At 44.5% G+C, this 17,796-nt stretch overlaps 1 protein-coding gene across 5 annotated transcripts in view; it reads right to left on the reverse strand.

The window, feature by feature from the left end:
• FRMD4A (FERM domain containing 4A) overlaps positions 1-17,796 on the reverse strand; it is a 372,469-nt gene that overhangs the window by 282,906 nt on the left and 71,767 nt on the right. The window contains exon 1 of one of the 5 annotated variants that reach the window (XM_058022118.1): positions 2,586-2,734. The exons of the other annotated variants lie outside the window; for them this stretch is intronic. Coding sequence (XP_057878101.1) covers positions 2,586-2,618 — 33 coding nt within the window. The 5' untranslated portion in view covers positions 2,619-2,734. Of the gene's footprint in view, positions 1-2,585; positions 2,735-17,796 lie in introns of those variants that run through there. 5 annotated transcript variants of the gene reach the window in all.

Below are 17,796 nucleotides of genomic sequence, written 5' to 3' on the forward strand. Positions count from 1 at the left end.
GGAGCCTTTATTTGCATTTCACTGTGGCAGGGAGATGTTTTCACACAGGTTCAACTCTTGGAGCTCCCAGATGCTCCGGGCTCTTTCCAGGCAGCTCTGCCAGAAATGACCAGAAGCCCACTGTCCTTCATGTCACTGTACAAACCAAAGGACAAAACAACTTCTAACTAGCCCCCAACAGTTTCAGCCTTGGTGTAAAACAAGTGACAACAGATGGGATCAGACAGACGGGGGAATAGAGGAGGAAAACGAGGCAGTATCAGGGAGTGGAACAGGCAGGGGTCTCAGCACGTTGGCAGCCTCACTGTTGTCAAGTTTTTTTGTGTAATCATCACATATTAAGGTTGTATTTGGGGATTTAATAGATTTTACACTTGATTTTCTGCTAGGGAGCACAGAGCCACTGCCAGCCATGAAGCATCTTGGAAATGAGATAAGTTTTCAAATCTATTTAAGTGATCTATGCATTGTTGTTTCTCTGAAAGGTAAAGATGTAAGGGCCAAATCCTGACCTTTATTTCACAGAGTCTGTTTGAATATCTCCATCAGCTGCCAGGGAGCTACTCTGGATTAACAGCAACGTAACACCAACGTCAGGGTCTGGATCTTCCAGAGAATCCCACTGATCTTACATCACTGCAATAGCTGATTTAAAATCACATTTCTTTGCCTTGAGAAGCTTTTCCCACACACAAAGGAGATCAGAATCTCTCCCTTTCTCTAATATTAAGGCAGATTGTGATCCAAAGGATCATGTCTATACTCCCAAGCATGCTCTTCTATAGGATCAATAAATTACTTGACAGTGGCAATTTAGATTACACTTTATGGATGGTGTTAGTGGGATTTACACTCCAGCTACGAAGCAGATCAGATGAACAAACAGAATACCCAGTCCTGGACCACTTCCCTTACTCTGTCATTTTTATAGCTTCACACATGCTGCAGGTGCTGATACTACACAGGTCTGACTGTGATCCACACATCAGCCTGAGCTCACCAGTCCTGGGGGAGACTGCCTTCAGCAGTCCTTTCAAGCCTGGTTAGAGGACCAGAATGGAAACATCAGCTAAAGCAATGAAAGTTATGTTTTCTAATAATGGAAATGAGATGGAAATGTTGGACAGCTGCTAGAGGTTTCCTCTATTATCTGATTTTTTAAAAAATAGTACTGGGAAATGCCTTGCAAAGCCTAACATTAATGCATGAATTCCTCAGTAATGAGAGATATGAATGGCTGGGTCTATAATCCCTTATAAATCTTTCATTCTAAAAACTGCCCATAGCATTGTTCTTGGTAATGGAGAGCTATATGAAGTTGGCAGGTTCTTTTTTAAATTATCAACTTACTGCTCAAGACAAAAAAACCTGAATTAAAGTGGAAAAAAATTACTCCCCTGGAGAATTGCAGTGCAGACATTTGCTGGCAAATTATTTTTATTTAAATCACTTTTCTTGGTTTTAATATTGAAAAGACTTTAAATCATTGAAGAGCCTTTAATTTAGGGTAGTGAATGGCAGGGATGTAATTGAGGAAACCAGACTAGCTGATCTGCTTCAGCACAGGGGCTGGACCAGACAATTTCTCAGAATTTTTTCAAGTCTGGCATTTATAGAAAGCAAGTCTTGTCTGACTGCCCCTTCTAAACTGTTTGCATCTAAGACATACAAAGACACCCTGTTGCCAGCAAGAATTGCCACTGAATTCCAATTCTTCCAGTCTTGAGACACAATACAACAGAGTTGGACGGAATGTGGTGATGGAGTGAAATCAGAAGGATTTACCCAAGGCAGTTACCACATGGGATGGAGGCAGTGACTAAATAAAATGCAATCAGGATTCAGTCTATCCCCCAGGACCACAAAGAAATAATGGCATGGGGAGAAATTTTACCAACTAAACCATCACTGTTTTTCCTCTGTCTTTTCCCTGCTGGAATTCAAGTTTCTCTAATACTGAGGGTTCCTGTCAAACCTTTAAAGAGAGTTGAGAGTGTGAGAAGGCAGCAGACAAGTGCAGCAATCCCTCAGCTCTGCACACTCCCTCTCTGTTACAGCTTTCTGCTCTGGGTCCACAACAAGAGGTCTGGCACCCTGGCAGGGTGTTTGGGCACAAAATCACCCACTCTGCCTGCCCGTGCCCCCCTTGGTGCTGCCAACACCTGCTGGGCTATCCCGGTGTCCCCATCCATCCATCCATCCATCCATCCATCCCTGTGCCGCAGGGAAGGTCCGCGTCCCCTGGGGAGCCCGCACAGACACACAGACACAATGAGAGCCTCCAAGTGGAAATTCAAACAAAAATATGGCTGTCTACTCCAAAAGGCAAACTCATTTACAAAGGTCATCTCTGTCGAGGAGGAGTGATGCGTTACTCCCCTCTCGGAGGCAACTGCTGGCGCTGCTCTGCCGAGTTACATTCGCCAGCGTAGTTTTGAAAAATAAGAAAGAAAGAAAAAAAAAAGCGGCAGGAAAGAAAAGAGACAAAAGCCCGGCAAGCCCCCTATTCACAGAGCTCGCCCCGGAACTCCCCTTCCCCTCGCCGGGTAAATTGAGCTTCAAAAGACACGAACATCTTTCCCTACCTTCGTTCTCATCGGAGACAGAAGCCCTTCCATGTTGCTCCGATCCTCATGCCAGTCCGGGCGCCCCAAGTTAGAATCTCGTCTCAAGCATCCCGCACGAAGCAGAGCGTGTCAGGGACACCGTCCAGGGGAGCCCAGCCCGCTGCCCAGCCGCGATCCTCAGCGGCGGGGAGGGAGCCCCGCTCCCGGAGACACCTTCCTGCCCGTGCCTCCTCCTCTCTGACTCTCTGTGCATAATCTGCCCGCAGCTATGTTTGTACCATCGCGCCTGACAAACGATCCCTGCCTTACGTAATGCATCCAGCCCAGGACGGGCGATCGCAGCCCCTTCCCGCGGGGCTGGAGGGTGCGGGACCCTTCCCGCAGGGATGGAAGATGCGGGACCCTGCCCTGCCTATTGTGCCGCTGATGCTGCTCCGCTCTCCCTGCGAGCCAGGGAAGCACCGAGGAAAAACTTCGTCACCGAGGCAGATCGTGGATTCCCCGGCACTGACTTAAAAGGGTGTAATCCTCATGGCAAGCCTCAGCCTTGCAGGAGGTTTTCCCTGCTCGGGAAACGCCAACAGTTGGAGCATTTTCTGCTGGGCGCGTTCGCTGCCAGTGAGTGACCAAACCCACGCTGAAAGGGAGTTCCTGTCAATTGTCAGCCGGGAATTCAGGGAGAGAAAGGAGGAAAAGCGCACTAAACAAAAGGAATATACTCCTGCAAAGTTGGCCAGCAAAGGATACTCCCTGAATGCATTTCTATTAGCATTTTAATTCAGATCAGAGGGTGTCTTTGTGGAAAATTCCCTGATTGCTCCTGCTTTATGCGTTTTGTTTTCCATCATGAAGTGATGCTAGGACTGAAGCTCTTTCACAGAAAAATTGAACTGAAAAAGGAGATTCACACCTACAAACACACCGGTGTTCAGTCCACAGGACCAGACCAGACCAGTCCAAGGTAAAACCCTTTTTGAAATGCCATCAAATGAGCAAGCACAGCTGCCCATCACTGCCCTGAAGGTCAGCTCCCCAGGGGCCACCCCACTTCCTAACACAAACACAAAAAGGATTCCCTTCCTCAAGGTTACCTCAAGGGGGTAACCTTGCACATACCAGTACCCAATTGCTGTCCAAAAGCAAAATTAAAAACCCTGTTATACCATCAGAACTCGATTTTCAGTGTTAGAGAAATCACAGTCAGGCTGGCTGGAGCACATTACAGGTGGAAATTTCTAATGCCCTTAAACACCAACTCTTGCTACGTGCTGCAAGCTACATGCTCAGGGACTGCTGCTGTCTGATTCATGCACTGAACTGGGTCTGGTTAACTCCTGAAAATACCACATGTTCTCTGGATGATGATGGGGGTTCACCTCTATTAGCTTTCACCGTCTAAAACTCCGCATTCTGGTCCAGGCCAGCCACTGAGGCTCCTGCAGAACCAAAAAGAGAGACCAGTTCTTTCTCAAAGAGATTGGCTGCTCACACCAGGGACCATCTCTGACCCCACCTATCCTTCATGGTCAGCCCAGGCTCCTGGAGGCTACACTGAGAAGGAGCAATGGAAAATGTTCATGGTTGGTTCAGGGTATCCCAGGGTGCACAGCCTGGCATGAACCCAGAGACAGTAAAAACTGCTGCCCTTCAAGCCCCAGCAGAAGTGCTCCCAGACAGTGACATACACGAGGGTGTTCAACCCCACACATCCCTTTTCTTCTCTATCTCTTCCAGACCTTTAGACCATGTAGATATTGCAGTTTAAGGCAATTTTTCTTATTATTCTTTATGGGGTAAAAACAGGTACCCCCTACAGTGATTAATATTAATTTCAAACAGAATTAAGTGTTCTCAGCCAAAGTCAGGTTCTTATCAAACCAGAACGAATCTGATCATATCACACTGAAGGCTGAGATAAGTTTTCCAGTGCTAAAGAGACTGTAGAATGCTGGCAGGCTCATCCATTTCTTGCTGGCTGTATATAAATGTGTTTTGCTATTGGTATTTCCAAGACTTTAATAAGACTTTGAATAAATGGCAGCAGGAATTCCAGACTCCAGTAAGACAAGGCTGTTGTGATATTTCTGCTGTAAAGCTTCATGCTAGGCTCTGAGGAAAGGTTTACAAGTCTGTCTGCATCTGTGAAGCATCATCTCGTCCAAATTGTCAGGGGAATTTGACTGCCCACAGCCTCAAGAGGAACATAAAGGGAGAGGAGCTTTTGGGTATTTTGGAGATGTCAGGTCAGGTGGTCCAGGTTTAATGCAATATGATAATGTGAGTGATGCACCCATGGCAGTGGATGAACACCAAGTTCTCTTAAAGCTCAGCTCTGCTTTGAACTCAGCTCAGCTACACCACAGTGCCTCATGAGCTTCCCTATGTTATCTCTGTTTACAGGCAAAAAAAAAAAAAAAAAAAAAAAAGGCATTTCTCCTAAAGTCCAAAAGAATAATTCAGTCTGGGACCAGAAAAGCAAGCTGGGGCCTTTCTGGTTCAGCAGCACTCAAAGCCTCTCTGATCTGAATGGATTGGGAATTGTGCTGATACTGCATGAGTCAGAGCAGAGCCCAGCTCAGCAGGATGAGCAGGACTGGGAAAGAGTATGGTGCTGTTTGAGCAGCACCAGTGGCTGTGAGCCAGCAGTGAGTCTCCCCATCCAGGGAGCTGAGACCCCCAGCTGCATCCCAAGGATGCTCTGGGTCCCTGGTTATCAGTTATCAGCTCCTGCATGGCTTTACCATGAGCCACAGCTGAAGTGGTGTGTGTGACAGCCTGGTCTGTTCACATCCCCCCTCACCAGTGGGGCCGGGGGACCCCAGGGGTTCTGGCTGAGTGTAGTTTTGTCCTGGCTCCTTGGATGGGTATTGTCCTGGCTCCTGGGTGGATGGGTATCGTGCATCACATCATCCTCCTCTCAAACCACAGGCACCAGGTGGGACTGGAGCTGTACCAGCACCTTGGCAGATGCTCTGCTTTAGCCTGTGCAGCCACCAGCCGGCCCTCCTTGTGCTACAGGAGCAGGATGAACACTTGGTGTGCTCCAGACGGCTTGTAACCCCTCCTTCACGTTCAGAGCAGCAATTTTACAACTAAAATTGTAGGAGCGAGCCAAGGAAGTTCATCTAAAATTGTGGGAGCCAAGGAAGTTTATCTTGACTTCAAAATGAGAGCTTTGGTTGCTGTAGCTGGGGGAGCAGTGCCCCAGCAGTGTGTGCCATGGTCTGACATCTTGTTCCTCTGCTGGGCTGCCACTCACAGCAATGCTCAAATTACTGCAGACTCGTTCTGCAGCCTCTGCTCCTGCCATCTCACATCAAAGGCTCTGCACAGGCAAAAGGAGCATGTGAACACTTGCATCCTCATTCTATTTCTGGAGAGGGGAGCAGCATTTGACTCAGATCCTGGGCAGCTACACCCAGCGTATCTCAGGCTCTCCATCTGTAGAAGAAGGGACCCACTTGTCTGGTTTGGACAGGTGTTGTAGAGGTTCATCCTGCCATGGATTCAAACCATCATATCCTGGAATATATGGGAATATAATTACCCTTAACTAGTCATGGGAGTGAGAAACCTTGCAATCCCCTCTGTCGCAGACATCTTTTAATGAAAAATCCTTTCCTTAGGTCTTTTCCTCCTGAGAGGCTGAGAGGCCTCAGGAACAAAATGTAAACAATGATTGTCTGCTGCTGTGGAATGCAACAGGTGCATCTGGGATTGGTCTCATGCAGTTGTTTCTAATTAATGGCCAATCACAGTCAGCTGGCTAGGACTCTCTGTCCGAGACAGAAGCCTTTGTTATCATTCTTTGCCTTTCTATTCTTAGCTTAGCTAGCCTTCTGATGAAACCTTTTCTTCTATTCTTTTAGTATAGTTTTAATGTAATATATATAATAATAAATCAAGCCTTCTGAAACATGGAGTCAGATCCTCGTCTCTTCCCTCATCCAAGAACCCCTGTGAACACCATTAAACTCCTCTTATATTGTCATAATTTAAATATCTGCTGGACTCTAGATAGCAGACCAAGGCAGATGTCTATGTGGAACCTGGTATGTCCTACCTGGCTCCAGCCTTGGAGCTCCATCTCTTTCTAGGCTCTGCTGACTACCTTGACAAACCTCCATGGACCAGAAAGAGAGAAGAGATTCTCCTGATATTTAGTCAGGTAGATAGATGCCTGTATCCAGAGCTTAATCTTGCCCTAGGAAAAATGGCTCCAAAAATCATTATGGCCCCAAAAATCCTGATGTTCACTGTCAGACTACTGGCTGAGGGTCCTTGAAAGAGCTGAACTCTTTGGTATGTATTTGAGCCCTCAGTTTTCTTCTTGTTCACCCCTTATGGGTGCATCCAGGCTGGGATAAAATTCGGTAAGCTGAACACTTTCTAACCTTCGGGGTGGGGATGCCAGCCCAGATCCAAGTTGTGCTGCCTGTACCAGCCCTGAAAAACGGGAGGGGATTTGGGTTTGGACCCTGTCTCCGCTGCTGTGTGATGCAAAGAGCTTCCAGCTCCTCCTGCCTCCTGGCCCAGCCCTGCCTGTGACAGGGACAATGGCAGCTCAGCCTGCCCTGCCCGTGTGCCCCCGGCCGACCTCGGCTCCGGTCACTCCATTCATTCATCCAACAAAAGGTGGCATCGCGCTGTTGCCATGGCGACGCCCCGCCAGCTGAGAGGCTGCAGCATCCTACAGGGGAGGGGACACATCCCAGGCACACACCAGGGCTGGGCTGAAACCTATCTTATATTTAGAACAGGCGGTGCGGGGAATACTAATGAATATTTAACACCCGGAGTGCCTTTCATGCTTGGTGGTTTTTTGTTTGTTTTTTTTTTTTTTTTTTTTTTTTTTTTTTTTTTTTTTGTTGCATACTCTCATAAGCACAACATTTGCTTCCAAATGGTTTGAATATTATTGCTGCTGTGCTTCTCTCATCACTGCTTCGCCAGGTTTTCTTTGCTTTTCATGAAAGCAAACTTTTCATGGGTTACCTAAAAAAGGGAAAGATTTGCTCATGCTCTGCAAGAACCTGTTCCTTTTAGGGCTTTTTTTTGGTCCCCACTCATTAAAAGTACCTGCTTTCAACAATTCATTCCCTGTGCTGCAGAAAATTAATTAATTAATCAATCAATCTAACTTTCATTCATTCATTCAGGAAAAATACACACCTGAAAACATCCTGAAAATCCTTTCTTCTGTCCTTTTCCCCTAAATTGTCAGGAGTGAAAGAAAGGGGTCTAACCACCCAAAAGCCCAAGCTGTTAATAATTTAATCCTTTATTTTATGACACATATTTTAATACTTTTTTTTATGACACATTTTTTAAAAAGCAAATGTGCTGGACATGGTGGTGAATCCCACCTGCTACTGCCCAGGCTGTGCAGGGAGATTTGGCACCTCCTGGTGATGAACAAACTGATTTTTTTTTTTTTTTGAGGATGGCAAAGAGAAGTGAGAACAGCACTGGCTGGGGTGGCAGGGGGAAGAGGTGCCCACCTGTGTGGGTGCAGCTCCCAGCACTGCCAGCCTGGGTTCGCCCATCTCCAGAGGTGCCAGGAGGATGCAGCCTGGCACAGCCTGTGGGCAGATATTGCAATGCTGATGGCTGGGTGCATCCTTTCTGGGATGTCACTTCCTCTTCAATCTCCTCTTTAGCTACAGATTAAGTTATAAACAAGGTTAAAAAATGTGATGTGTCAGATCCCAATCTGAAGCAATCTCCTGGCACATATAAAGCTTTGTTCTCAGAAAGGCCAGAATTGTGGCAAGGATTTAAAGAGTGAAATGTGCCCTTTTTAGTAGCCAGTAGCAAGGCACTGGGCTCTTTTTTGAGCTTAGCAGCCCTCCAAAAGCTGTTGGGATCCCAAGAGCTTATCTGTGTGCTTCCTGCTTGGTACCAGGCCAAGGCACCAAGGATAGAGGCAGAATTCAGCTGGCAGCTTTGTCAGTGATGCAAAGGGAGGAGCAGTGCTGTACTGGGTGTGTTGCTTTGGCAGCACTGACAAACTGGAACTGTGTTTATTTGTTGCTGGTTGTAGGGCGTATTTTCAAAATGGAGAAAGGTTTTCCCCTCCAAGATTGCCAGTGCCGCCCTTTGAGATCTGCTCTGTGTGTTCTCAGGGAGAGCGACTTGCCTCTGAGGAGGTTCAGAGGGGACACACCCCTGCTCTGTGCAAGCTGTTCCATGATGCAGCATTTGCATGAGTAAGTGCTTTCAGAATGATTTGCCACTTAGCCTTGCATGGCACCAATTCCAGCAAGGGCTAGAAACTCGAGCTGTTTTACTGGAGTTTGTCTTTAAGGCTCTAGTGACCTGCTTTTTTCCAGAAAAGCAAAAACAGTATGATGAATATTAAAATCTTGAGGTATTAATAAGGCTGACTTAGCTGCCTCCCAAATCTGGATGGCAGACATAAAAAGTCATTTCTGAGGATCATAGGTCATTGTACAAGTCTGAGAGGACTGGGTTACCCAAAATCTTGGCAGGACCATCAGGGTCTGTCCATCCTCTTCCAATAACTGGAAGGCATTTATCTCTATGACACATCAGTGATCTCAGCCATTGTTATCATGATTCCTGCTAAGCCAGTGTGGCAGTTTGGGACAGTAAAGCTGCCTCTCTCACATAAATGAACCACCTCAGCAGAGATGGGGACTGCTGTGTTTGAAGCAGCAGATTCCTAGGATCAGCCTCTGGCTCGGTGGCTTGGGCAAGGCTCTGTCTGCCTTCTTTTTTCTTGCCTTCATCCTGGCTCACTGGGAGGATCTATAGATGATTTGAGGATCTACAGATGAAAAATGGGAGTTGTAGAGATGGGGGTCACAGACTCAAATTGAGAATTACTATGCAAAATCTTTGCCCCAGCAGAGAAAATGGCCTCTGGCAGTCCTGGCTCCCAGCAGGTACAACCATGAGGCTGAGCATCCTTCTCAGTCTTCTGACAAAACATGTGCTGGAAATATGAAGAATTCCTTCCCTAAATAGCAACTGAGCTATATTTTCCTTTTGCTGCTTGGTGTATTTGCTGTTCTGGACGTTAACAGTCAAAACACACACAAAGGCTTTCAGTAGAGCATTAGGTCTGTGTGTGCAGTTTCAACAGTCAGATGATTTATTCATCCACTTCAGTAACCATTCAAACAGGGCATGATGTAGAAAGCAACAAACACTGAGTGTTTGTGTTTGGTTTGCAGGAAGAAATCAACAGAACAGGGTAAGAGAAGCTGCTTTTCCAATGTAAAGGGCTCCAATCCCATCCCTGTCAATATCTCAGTCAAATAAAACACCATTTCCCAAAGCTACAGCTCTGCTAAAGCACAGATATTATGCTCTCAGTTAGAAACCTGATTAGAGCCACCTCATGTCTGTAAGATCACAAGCTCTGATGCAAAGTGACTCCCAGATACTCTGCAAAAGCTCATAAATGCACTTGGTGCTCTCTGGACACATCTCTGTGTGTGATGGAAGAGAAGACCAGCTCTCACAGGGCAGACAGACAAGGCATTAAGAGAAAAAAAGCCATCTTTCAGAATTGTAATACTGTTACAAGTGTGCAAGTCCTGGACTGTGGTATTTTGGCCTGGGTAAGAGGAGGAAAGGAGGGAATGAACAGAAAAGCTCAGCATGAGGCAAAAATTAAAGATGGAGCAAGGGTAAGAAAGGAATTGAGAAAGTCAAGTAATAATAATTATAATAAATAATAATAATCTGGGGTTGCCCAAAAGGAGTCCTATAAAATATTATTTCACACAGAGATTTTTTTAATCCTTAAATGTTGGGTTAGTTTTGATGCAAACCAGAACCCCAAATGAAAAGACCCACCAGAGACCATCTCTTCTCCAAAGTGTGTGTGCAGTTTTGATCCCTCTGAGGGTGAAGGCTGGGGCAGAATTTTGCAGTCTCAGAAGGTATTTCTGCATGTAAAACACCCTGTAGGCAGGAGGATCCCCTGGATGACAGAGTCTGAGGTAGATCTTGCACTCCCCTTGTTTGATGGATGCTTCACAGGACATAATCAGAAGCCAGAGCACAGGACCAAGGGAAACATGATACTGTTTTTCTTCGTGAACATTTTTTTCATTTTTGGCATTTTTCTATTCGTCTGTCCATCCCTAACGAGTCCCACCCTCTAGAACCCAAGAACTGCCTGAAACTCAGAGCCATCCCTATCCCTTAGATTTACCTACTGGGTTAGGAGCCAGACATCCCTTTCCTTTCCCATCTGGGGGTCCCATCACTGCACCAAATAAAGGTGATGTTGGTAGCATGTTCCTTATGCTGTAGTGGATATTTCCAGCTGTGCCCGTGGCTGCTTCAGCCCCTCCTTGGGTCCTCTCTGTGCTCCAAGCTCCCCTGGTGGTGCCTTTGGCCACCCAGCTATTGGTCACTGCATGTCACAGATGTGGTTGTTTCTAACCAAGGCTTCCCTGACACTGGAAAGAAAACAAGAGCTAAAAAAATCAGAGCTTTTTTAGAATCCATTCAGCTCATTCAAACTTTTGGTCCTCTCAAACCCTTTCAAAAATTCCCAGATTCAGTTCCTTAGGACAGGGGTAATGGGACATTTATGCATCTCCCAGGATGTCAATAAGGGTAGAAAATTAAGATGCCAGCACAGCATCCCTAGCAAGGCACAGGAGAGCTTCTAAATGTAATGAATATATATCATCAGCCTGTTTTCAGCCTGATTTAAACAACAATCCCCACTTGCATAAAAGCCTCATTTGAATTAATATCCAATGCTGGATTTTATGGCACTATTAGATGTTGTTAAAATTCAGGGACCCCAGTCTTTCTTTATCTGGCAACAACATGAAAACTCACCAAGACATGTCAAAGGTGGGATTCATCTCAGTCAACTTCAAATATCTGCAGCTTAGCTGTCCATTATAATTTTGTTATAATAAGTGGCATGAACTGGCACTTCTAAGGCTCAGTTCCCTTGACCTGTGCTAGGAAAAGGTGACATGTGCCTTAAATGCCTGAGAAAAATGTAATTTTTTGTGTGTTTTTTGTGCCACAATCCTGGCAGAAATAAGGATGACAGCATCTCATTAAGGTTTCTGCTCATTATCCTAACACCCTGATTGCCCATCTGAAATATCTTGCATGCAATAAGAAAAGCAATCACTGTGATGATGGAGCTGAACTTTTTAAAATAATGGTAGGTGCTCTACAGTATGTGACAAAAACCTGAAATCTGCCCAAAACCTTTTTTGGGGGACATTTGCAAAGGTCATTAACTTTGCAAAGTTCAATAAATTAAACAGTTAATTAACACTACACTGAAGTCTCAGCATCACCTGGATGTAATGACTGCTAGGCACCCAACTTTCCTCCAAGTTTCCTGTAAAGTGTTTCTTCACCTGTTTTTGTGATTATATGACCACTTCCCTCTTTATCTTACTTTGCTTATTAAAAACAATCTAAAAGGCATCATCATTTTGTAAAAACACAGGTAGAAGTCAATTTAGCCAAGGAAGGAATCCCTGGCATGGGGGGCTTGTGTGCTGTTGATCCAAAGGCAGCTGATGCTTGTCTTCTGTGAGTCCTTACAAGAGTTATGCACAGCATGTAACAGGTGACAGCCACCCACAGCTTCCAGAGGGATGAAGTTCAGCCCTGGGAATGGAGGATGGAGTGGAGGATCACCCCAAGAGTAGTAGCCAGGGCTGTTACACACATTGATCTCCAAAGCATCAGCGCGATCGATGCGGTCGCTGCCGCTGTGTGGATATTGAGCTGGGACAGCTAAAAATAAACCCAGCCAATGATGGGGGCTGTGGCATCTGTCCAGGAGCAGTGGCCTGACTTGCACCTCAGGGCTCACATGAGTGGGACAAGAGCAGCTCCACACTTCATGCTCTGGGCAGACCCACAAATCCCTGCTGAAGTTTTTGGGCAGTGGTGAGGAGCACTGGGTGTAGCCTGGTGGTTTGCTGCTTGTGGAGCATGACTTGCTGTGTGTCTCCATGGGAAAAAGGAACCCACCCTGGGGGTGCAAAGGAGGGGCCCAGGTCTACTCTGTTCTCTGCCTTGTAATCCCTTGAGGGTTTAGGGTAAGTTCCATCTCAAACCCCAATGCACTTGGGTTTATCACTATGAAACTGAAGATAATCTATACCTCAGAGGAACATTGCATGGATAAGTCAATTAACTGTGAAATCACAGATGGAAGATGCAAAGAAATGCAAAGGATTCGTTTTGCAGATCAACCCTGCCAGGCACAAATACATTTTTAGATCCTTTCTATTCCCCCTCACTAAAAATAACCAGCAAGCTGCTCCTTGTAGTCCTGCTTAATGTGTTAATGGGGCATCCCCACCAGTACCAGGCACAGGAAAAGGGGAAAGGGGAGAGTGAGGCCACCTGGGCTCAACACCCTGACCTGGGCAGCCCTTGGCCCCTGCTTGGCCCTTGCCTGGGAAATGCTGCATGCCCAAGGGAGCAGCAGCCTCTCCTTGTCTGTGTCATAGACAAAGACCTAAACCTGTTGGTCTTTAGGGTTTTTTTGGCTGTCAGAGCTGACCCCTACTGAGTTGCCATAGTTTCACTTCAAGACACGTTTTAATTCCTGCAAGGCCTCACATAGATTTGGGAATCTATTAAAGGATGCTTTTCTAATTTTAATGCAATTAAAAAACATCCTTAACATCTTGTGCTTTGAAAAAATATATAGAATTTCTTTTTCTCTGAATCAGTGTCCTATAGATAATTAAGTGGTCTTCACTTTAAAAGGTCACTTAGAAACATCACTGGATTTATTACCCACTGGTGATTACCACCTGGGAGGTAAAACTGTCTCACCCAAGGAAAGCTCATACTGCAGGCTCCAAGCACCAGTGTCAGACAAGCAGTCCAGGATATCAGGGGATGATTTATCTAAGCAGCAGCAAGTGAAGGGGCTCCTATCCTTCCTCACCCTGTCCAAACCCAAATCCATTCCCCAGTCCCCAAAACTTGTGTGCCCATTCATGTGGGAGATGTTGGATTAGAAACAGAACCCCAGGTAAAAGAAAGAAAAACATGCAAGGTAAAAAAAAATAAAAGTGAATTAATGAGACTTATATTATGTGCCCTGTGAAGAGCAGTAAGTTACAGCAGAAAGAGCAAACACCCATGAGAAGGGGGAGACTTTCATCTGCTGCTAGAGAAAGTCTAACACAGGACTCCTGCTTCTGCTTGCAGTGTCATTTTCCAGATCATTGGTGAGAAGTAACTTACTGTATTTTGTTCTTTGCTTGGTTGTGCTTTGTTGTTTTTTTTTTTTTGTTTGTTTTTTTTTTTAAATCAGTTTTTCTTATGCAGGCAAAGTCCTTAGGCACACTTGGGCTAGCAAAATAATGCTTTAGCTGGTAATCTATTTTGTTAAAAAACTTCAGTGAAGTACATTACACAAAGGCCTCTTTTGCCCTGGGCTGCCCAACCCAGGAGGGTTGGGCTGTAGATCAAACCTTTACCAATAAGCCTTCAAGAATGCAGAATAGGCTATTGTGTAGATCAACTGCTTTCTCGAGTTTCACATAGAAAAGAAAAATGTTTAACAGCCTTTACTGTAGCCTCAGGTATCTAAAGTTTCAGTATCACTACATCTAAAATACAGGGCCAGATATTGCATTGGCTGACATTGAAAAAGCTCACAGTGGCTGTGTGCTGAGCACATATTTCATAAATACAGCTGCAGTGAGAAAATAGGAAAATATTTCAAACTGAATAGCATGCAGACTGGCCTCCTATCTACTTGTCTGTCTTAGTTTGTTGGCCACATTTCCAGCTGATGTGAACAGCCCCCTCTAATCCAAGTGACATTAACTTAAGACCTGATGGTGACATTTCTAGAGCAAAAGTACTTTCTATCACTATTTGCTTATCTCACACATTTTGTTACAATGACAGACAAAGTGTGACTGTGCTCCAGAGAAGAGAACATCCTCCTTTTTTTGGTGCTATATTTCTTGGAGCTTTGTCTGGGATCTGCTGGATTTAGGGCAGTGGGACAAAGACCTTCTGGCCCCCAGGGCAGCACTCCTGTAGCTGGGCTGGCTGAGCTGGGTGTGTGATGACTTTTCTCTCTGCTTTAAGGGCAGCCCAGAAAAATCTCCAAAAGGGAACTTGCTTTGCATGCTGTAACTATTGGTAAGAAATGCAAACGTGGACACCTTTGCAAACCTAATCCTCCATCCTGAACACATTGTTTCCTCCTTCCTGGCAAACCTTCTTCCCTTTGCTCTCTTCCCCAGGGCTTCAAGGAGACAAAAGTCTGGGCCAAGTCTGTGTATGGCCACCACTTTGTCAAATCTGAATATTCAGCATTCTTGGCCCTTTCTGGACAGCAAAACTCTTGGTCCTGCCTGTAAAGGGGTTGGGTTATGAAACAATTCCTTGAACTGAAAGGTGCAAACTCCAGCAGAAATGACAACACACCACATATTGAAACCTTTCAGGGGGATCTATGTCTACCATTGCAGTTGCTCTGCCTCCAGGATAGCTGCAAGGCTGACACTCAATTTCCATCCATCAATTTCATTCCCAGCTTGGTTTTCTAAGCACTTGCTTATGGCACTGAACACTATTTGGTTTCAGAGCAAAGAGCTTTTCACTGAAGCATCCCATCTTACCAAGAGTTTTGCTCCCCCCTTCCTCTCCTGTTATGTTGGTACTTCAGTCATGCCAATAGGTGTTCTCTAAAATCATGGCTGCCTCAAGCCATGAGGAGGGTTTTTTTACACAAAAAAGGGCTTATGAGGACAGGAAAAAAAGTGGCTGATCCACAGTTGAGCATCTCAAAAGATGTTTGCCAGAAGCCAAATGATCAGATACATATATTAATCCTAATTGTGTATCAACTTCACTTGGAAAGCACCTATGGCCCAACTCTGCATATTTCAGTACTTTTCTGGTCCCTTGTGTCCTGTGGATAGATAAGGATTGGCTGCAATTATGTATTAGAGAAAAAAAATGCCCATGCCTCTAAAGAAATACATCATTAGTGTGGCAGAACTTGTATTATTTAAAAGCAACACCTTTTTGCCCATAATTTTTGATAATCACATTAAAAAAAATTAAAACCTGCATATTTTCCTACATATGGGTATTGTTGAGACTGTCACACCTAATAAGAGCAAGAAAAGACAGATGAAAATACTGGGCTCATTTCTGAGCAGCTGGGAATGGCACTGAGAAAAGCACAGCAATTGAGATTAAGACAGAGTCTTCACAGTGCAAGATAACCCAGCTGCCTGGAAAATCAAATCTATTGAACACACAGATTTCATGCAACAAAACAATGCCTTGCTGATAAAGGAAAATAACTGCTCACGCAGAGTTCTGCGGTCTTTGATTCAGTTTGGAGATAAATGGGCAGTCCTGTACTTTTCCTCTTTAGAAAAAGCCAGAGTTACCTTTCCAATTGTGACTATTCATTGCCTCTTTTTGCCAACTCAGAAAAACCAACTTGGAGGTTTTCATTTGATAATAACATACCCCACAATTTACTGCAAAGGGCACCTGCATAGGGAACTAGGACGTGCAGGTCTCATTCCTCACACTGGATTTAAAAACCTCCTTCAGCTCTCCTTCTCAGTCTTCCTGTGGTGAGGAGACATCAGTGCCTTTGGGAAATGTTTTGACATCTCTAGAAGAAAAGTGTTATACCACTATCCTATAATTTCCTTACTCAGAGCTGATTCATGCTAAGAAGTCAGGAATAGTAGGGCCTACAAAGCTGATCAGAAAATGTTTTTCCCTCTGATGTAAGCTGTGTACATCATAAAATTCCACTATTTCCTCTGAAAATTACTATCTGGGCTCAAATGTTTTAGCTTTTTGAGAAAACTGGGTATTTTCTCATGGGAAGTGATACTTGTTCATAATCTTTAAATCTTAGCTGGAATCTGCTTTTCCATTGAAAAATGGTTTTATGTGATCAATTTTGATCAGCTGTGTAACAGCAAGCTGCTCTGTTGGGATTTTAAATTTTCATTGCTATCCAAAAATATAACATTGTATCTACTGTGAGGTTTTGGTCCAGGCAGAAAGTGTTGATTATTCCCATCCATTCTCCATTCTCCTTTTTTGCACTGTGTAAACTGAACACAAAAATGCTTTTCCAACACCAAGATCCAACTCTTCTTCCTAGACTCAAAAAATACATCTGGACAGGACAGTATAAAACCCAACTCTTTCCTTCCTTCAAGGCACCATATTTTCAGTAACCTTTTAATAACCTTTGAATATGTACAATATTAATTGAGAAAAGCAATACTTCTGGAGTTTTCATTTGATATAAAAGAAATATAATAGTCTTAATTCCTCTAAATGAAACCTTTTATTTATGCATGAAAAGATGGTTAATATGTTCCCTGTGATAGCCTTTTGTTATGTGTTTGGCATTGTAATAACTAACTAGTCATTCCTGCTCTGGTTTTATGTTCTGGCCAGTTTTTTAATCAATGGCACAATACTTTACCTTTCACCAAATGCTCTGGTTTCCTTGAGAGCCTTTGTAATAAAATTCATCAAAGCATTTGTAAAGTCCACAGGAATCATTGTTGACTAGTTTTCTTTCAAGTCATTATTGTATTGATGCTCAAGACTTCAGCCAGGCTGAGGGAAGGATATCACATTCCTGAAAATAGATTATTTAACTTAGAACTCGAGTCCCCAGCAAAAAGCTACCAAAGGTGCCACAGCTGGAGTTCCTCCCTGCTCCTGCTTAGACCAGCAGTAATATATATTACAACTTGTAGCCTTGAAATTACCCTCTTGGGATGAATTCCTAGCACCACAAGCCCTTTCTTGAGAGGATATAATTAACAATGTTTTCATTCTCCCTCCCTTCTTCCAGGCAAATCTGGACTCCAGCCCTTACATCTTTGCCTTGGTATCCTCCAGCCCTTGTGAAAACGATGTGAGTTTTGGCCTTAATAACAAGCCATGTAAAATCTACATAATTGACCCCTTTTCTGAAAATATTTCAAAGCTTTCTCTTTAGCCTTTGAATATGGATGTGCAGAAGGGATGCCCTCATTTCAGCAGACCCCTGTTGCATACAGCAGCCTTCTTGCTGCCATACAGAAAAAACAACCAGCGAGTTGTAAGAAATGGGGTTTTTCCTCCCAGATGCCCTACTTTTCCTTTCTGTGTGATTTTATGCAAAAGAGCTCAAATCCTTTACTTCTGTGCCAGGCATCTGTGGCATTACTGCACACAGTATAATCCATAT

Source organism: Melospiza georgiana, chromosome 4 (assembly GCF_028018845.1).
Source record: "Melospiza georgiana isolate bMelGeo1 chromosome 4, bMelGeo1.pri, whole genome shotgun sequence".
Taxonomy (NCBI): Eukaryota; Metazoa; Chordata; class Aves; order Passeriformes; family Passerellidae; genus Melospiza; species Melospiza georgiana.